Source organism: Aegilops tauschii, chromosome 3 (genome assembly GCF_002575655.3).
Source record: "Aegilops tauschii subsp. strangulata cultivar AL8/78 chromosome 3, Aet v6.0, whole genome shotgun sequence".
In the NCBI taxonomy this organism is placed as follows: domain Eukaryota; kingdom Viridiplantae; phylum Streptophyta; class Magnoliopsida; order Poales; family Poaceae; genus Aegilops; species Aegilops tauschii.
In genome coordinates this window covers 224,041,559-224,047,077 of record NC_053037.3, presented here as the reverse complement: position 1 = coordinate 224,047,077, position 5,519 = coordinate 224,041,559, and the positions used below count along the sequence as shown (strand labels likewise).

General features: G+C 46.4%; 1 protein-coding gene across 1 annotated transcript; it reads left to right on the top strand.

Annotated features, from left to right (window-relative positions):
- The first annotated feature begins 1,254 nt into the window (after positions 1-1,254).
- Positions 1,255-5,072, top strand: LOC109785146 (WAT1-related protein At1g09380). Its single transcript, XM_020343755.4, has 6 exons — positions 1,255-1,550; positions 1,906-1,968; positions 3,136-3,505; positions 3,601-3,759; positions 3,837-3,988; positions 4,076-5,072. Exons 1-6 carry the CDS (start codon positions 1,375-1,377, stop codon positions 4,311-4,313), a joined length of 1,158 nt encoding a protein of 385 aa, XP_020199344.1. The 5' UTR covers positions 1,255-1,374; the 3' UTR covers positions 4,314-5,072.
- Positions 5,073-5,519: the final 447 nt, after the last annotated feature.

The following is a 5,519-nucleotide window of genomic DNA, read 5'->3' as shown; positions in this document are numbered from 1 at the left end:
ACAATTTCTGGGACTACCCGTGACGATAATAGTGGTGGTTCAATAGATTAAGATTGGAAGACGACTTTGAGGTGGTTTATTGCTAAGCGCACCTGCGCAATTTCATCCTACATTCTTTGACAACATAGAATCTTCGGACTGCCTCTTGAAGTGCTATCTTTATGTAAGAACTCTGCTGGAAGCCTGGAACATGTGATTTTATGTATTGTTTGTGCCCTGTTGCAGCATGCCCATTTTATTCGAGAAAATTGCCAATTGCATGGAGATATTCCATGGAAGAACTCATCTTGGAGTGTTGAATTATGTGCAAAGATCAGACAAGGCTAGCCTTCAGAAGATAGAATGTTATACAATTTTTTATTATGTCTATTTCGCGATGAGTATGATGTAGGGAAAACGTGAACACAAAAGGATTTTGTGATTAGTGGACTGATTCTAATTAATGGTTGACAATTATGTTGCACCACTTATATAGAAACTTTGTAAATTGAGTTGTTCAATTTTTAATCAAATGTCTTTATTTTCTAAATTTTCTTAATATTATTATATATTTTGTTTAGGATGGACGGGCGTGTGGTCTAGTGTAATGGTAACGGGCAAGTAAGCTTACCGCATTTTGTGTTGGATTTTTGCGCGCATAATATAGAACAAAGGACATGAATGCGGTTGTGGCATGCACTTTTTGAAACAGTTTCAGTTCGTCTCGGCATGCCAAGCATCCCACAACTCTGACGAACGATAATGGCCAATTAGAACCACACATGAACTCTGACGCATCATACACGCGCGTATGTATGGACGCGGGCACGGTTGGAGAGCCAAGCAAGGAACCGCCTAAACAAGAATCCGTGCAACACGGAAAAGAACGGACAACAAAATATATCTTCTTTTTTGAGTGAATGAGTGATTTTTTTTAGTGAACAAAATATATCTTCATCTCGGTCGTTAGAGTGCAAAATTTAACAGCAAACCAGCCATGAGTTCACAAATTTAACTGCAGAATCAAGAATGCACCACGCCAGGATCGTACCGACGACCCTCCCCGTCACGTTCAGCTGTCTCCAAGCTTGGCAAGTTGTGTGTCTGCTTGCCTCCATTAACTGTATGCCTTGTATCGCTCAAGCTTTTGCTTCTGGAGTACCCTTTCTGTTATTGCAGCAAGTCATCACCACCTTGGATCTCTCTCTCTCTCTCTCTCTCTCTCTCTCTCTTCGCTACCTATATATACACACGAACATTCCATTCCATTCAATCCTTCGTAGCATAATCTTCCTGCAGTCTAGCCAGCTAGCTAGGTAGCTTGTATCAGTATTAGGAATTGTGAGAGAAGAGGAGGCCGATTAAGTTGGGATCGATCTCTAATAATCTGCAGTTATGGGGAAGGAGTGCCTGCCTACCGTCGCCATGGTGCTAGTGCAGCTAGGCTTTGCCGGTATGAACGTGCTGTCCAAGCTGGCCTTGGACACCGGCATGAGCCCCTACGTGCTCATTGCCTACCGTAATCTCATCGCCGGCGTGTTCCTCGCTCCCGGCGCTTACTACTTTGAATGGTGCGTGTATGCATACTTATATGGCTCCACACCTACTCCTTCCGTCTCATAATACAAGAGTGTTTTTGACACGCTCTCTTATATTATGGGACGGAGGGATTAATTCGGTCCAGCTGCTGAGGAGATGATCTATGAATGTGTTTCTCTTGTCACCACCAAGAGCTTGTTTACATGAACTATGTTTCTGTTTTCATTTACCTTCTCACGTACAAAGAATTGAGGATGGTTTGTTTTACGATCGATCTTTATCGCAAGTTCGCAACTCGCAATTAGTCTGGATGTATATAAGTTTATTTGAGTCAAGATAGATACTTATAGCAGTCTTAATGAATTCGGCTTACATGGATGGTTGCAGGAGGAGTGGCATGGTGATCACCAAGAAAGTACTAACCCAGATATTCTTTTCCTCTATTTTTGGGTACGTACGACAAACTTATCATTAATTCCAACAGCTAGTCTTCCTTCATCAGTTAGGACATGGCAAATGCCTAACTTGCAGGAATGCTCCTTCAAACAAACAACAGACAGATAGGTAGCCACCTCTGCATCAATCCAGTTAAAACATTAGACACTGAAACGTCCTCGTTTTGCTCTAGTCCTTTTCTTGGTGTCATCAAAGGAGCCCAATTGCTAGGAACCTCCTTTTCTTTTCCTCTCAGGTTTAGCTCCCGATTTGTGCACTACACAGGTGCCTTATACGTCCAGGAATAGGGGACATGCCCTTACTCTCTGCTTTCTGTTGCCGATAATAAAAAAAATACTCCCTCTGTAGTGAAATATAGGAGCGTATATTTTTTCACGGAGAAAGTATTAACCAAAGAGTTTATAGTGCTGCTAGTTCCAGTTAGCAGGCTACCAAATCGTTTTTGAGATGATTTAAGATGTTACAAAGGATCTTTTTAGAAGGAAAGGACCAAGTCCCCGGCTCCATTATACTATATAATAAAACCACATGTTCTTGGTAACAGCAAAGGCTGATGCCTTTCGCGTGCGGAAGTGCAACAAAAACAAAAAAATACAGTTTTCATCTCGCGGCCCAGTGCTGCCAGGAGGAAGATTAAATGTTACAAAGGATCTCTACCTTGCTCCCTTTATTTTTCTCTGATAAACGCATTATTGTTTGCGTAGAGATGTTTTAAGTATCAAGTAACACAACTTATACCACGTTATAATGTTGGCAAACTTTGTGAGATATTTGGGATGTCGCCAACTCTGCCTCATTTCTTCTAGGCTAGCCCAAGCTTTGCCTGGGACAGCCACAAACCGGTGGAAACATGATCGTGGGACAAAATCCGATATTATAGAATCTACTCAAATTACCCTTCCAAAAAAGAAGAATCTACTCAATTATGATGCTTTAGGTCGTTAGATAAAAAAATCAAAATCCAAAAAAGAAAACAAAATATTTAGGGAATTATATTGCGTGCAACATTTGGCAATCTTGAAGTGCAAACCAGACATATGTAACGTAGGTCAGAGTTGACGTGATATAGTTCCATATCCATCATCTTCCGTGACGTACTGGCCTGGCCATGCCTACATTAATTAATTAATTTATTAGGCGTGGTGTGTGTGAGTGATGCAGCGCGACGCTGAACCAGGTGTTGTACTTCGTGGGGCTCAAGTCCACAACGCCGACCGTGGCGTGCGCGCTCAGCAACACACTCCCGGCGTTAACCTTCGTCATGGCGGCCGTACTCAAGATGGAGACAGTGAGGCTCGGGACGCCCTCCGGGCAGGCCAAGGTTTTGGGCACCGTCGTGTGCGTCGGCGGTTCCATGATCATGCCCTTCTACAAGGGTCCGCTACTAAAGGTGTGGGCATCCCCGATGCACTGGCGCTACGCCGAGCACGCGACCGACGCGACAACACTTCCCAGCGGCAACGCCGCTATCGTCGGCGACGTCCTCATCATCCTCAGCTGCGTCGCCTGGGCCGTCTGGTTCATCCTCCAGGTACGCACCACCATTTCACCAAGACCAAAGCTTGTTTCCAGCAATCATGCATTGTTGGTGTAGGCGGTTAGTGATTGATAATGGTCGATCTGAAGAGCAAGATGTCGGAGAGGTTCTCGGCGCCCTACACCAGCACGACGATCATGTCATTGATGGCCGGGGTGCAGTGCGCAGGCATCAGCGTGGTCATGGACCGGAGCGTGTCGGCGTGGAAGCTTGGGTTTGACATCAGGCTATATGCCGCGCTCTACGTCGTAAGCTCATCCATCCATCGTGTCGTGAGGACCTGATTGATCCAACCATGTTTTCCTGATTAGGTTGAATTATGCAGGGGGTGGTTGGCTCCGGGATCGCGTTCGCGGTCATGTCGTGGTGCATCCAGTCCCGCGGCCCGCTGTTCGTATCCATGTTCAGCCCGCTGATGCTCGTGGTCGTGGCCGTGGTCGGCTGGGCCATCCTCGAGGAGAAGATACACGTCGGAAGGTACCACTGCGTGCAAACCACACACAGACACAGCTCGCGCGACCCCAGTTAACTTTTGGCTGCTGTGGTCGTTTGATGTCCTTGCAGTGCCATCGGTTCTTCCCTCATCGTCGCTGGGTTGTATATGGTGCTTTGGGGCAAGGGGAGGGAGATGACCGGGCCGTCTGACCTCCGCGATGATGGCGATGGCACGGCTCCAGAGACCATGATTGTCCTGGAGCTCAACTGCAAGGACGCAAGGAACGGGAACGCCGCCGTCTTGCCGGTGTTCCGTACTACCAGTCCCAAGCACCAACTTGAGACGACCCCAAACGGCACTGACTGATAGAAGCTGGTGGCCACACAAGCGCAAGGCTTATGGATTGCGCATCATACATCTATCATCGTCAGTTGCACATGCAAGTGCAGTTGTGCTACAGCTCACCAAAACGGGCCGTACACACGCAACAAAAGAGAGAAAAGTTAGAGCATCCCCTATAATGGAAGTTTGAAATGTACTATTATCTATTATCCCATTTTCTGGTAATTTTTAAGAGACGCTTCTACTTTGGTACAAGCCCCTAAACACATCAACATAGAAGATCTCTTCATACGGTTTCATAATCTCTACTCGTAATGAAGCAGTTGCTAGTCTCCGTTCCAAAAAAATTTCGCCCCACCTCTCACCTTCGTCTGATTTTATTTCGTCTGCTTATTTTCATTTCCCCTCCCAACAACATCTTCTTGCGTTGGTTTTTTCATCCTCCCAACAAAAAAAATTTCTTAACTTTTTAAAATTTCCCTAACCACACACGTTAAAAAAGGGCAGGATACCAAACAATAAAATCTAATTTCATGGCAATCAATTTCAAATCTTAACTTTCCTAACGCATTGATCCCTGCCTTTCTTAACAATCAATATTTCTACTCCTGTAATCTTCTCTTACTCCTCAGGGAGTACCTAAGTTGTTTAGTTCGTTCCTTACCCCATGCTAGATCAATCGACACTCCTTTCGTCTCCCGATTTTCTCTCTTTCACTTTCCTCATATATCACGCTACGAAGAAAAAAAATCCACACGCCATCTCTCCTTCCGGAGTAAGGCATATCTCTCTTGAAAAAAAATAGAAAGGCAATCAGATTTAGGAGAGGGCAATGTTGCCTCCCGCGAGACATCGCATCATCTTCTTCATGTCTCCCGCTGGACTGCCAGGCTCCACCTCACGCGGCCGCCTCCCCCACGCTCGCCTCCCCACGCCGCAGGCGCCGGCCCTTCTCTACTCCACCGCCACCACACGCATGTCGAGGCACTGATTGCCAGGGCCGACACCGCACCATCACCGATGGACGGGACGACCTTGAGCGACGACCGATGCCTACACCCCAATCCTCGCTGGCACCCTGTGTCGAACGACGGCACCGGTGCACCGACAACCGACTTTGCACATATGCCTTATTGTGGACCTTGACCGATGCCACCCGGGCAACAACACGACGCCGCTGCAGTATTGTAATGCAAACCCGCCTCCCCTTCTCTGTTCTGAGTCATCATT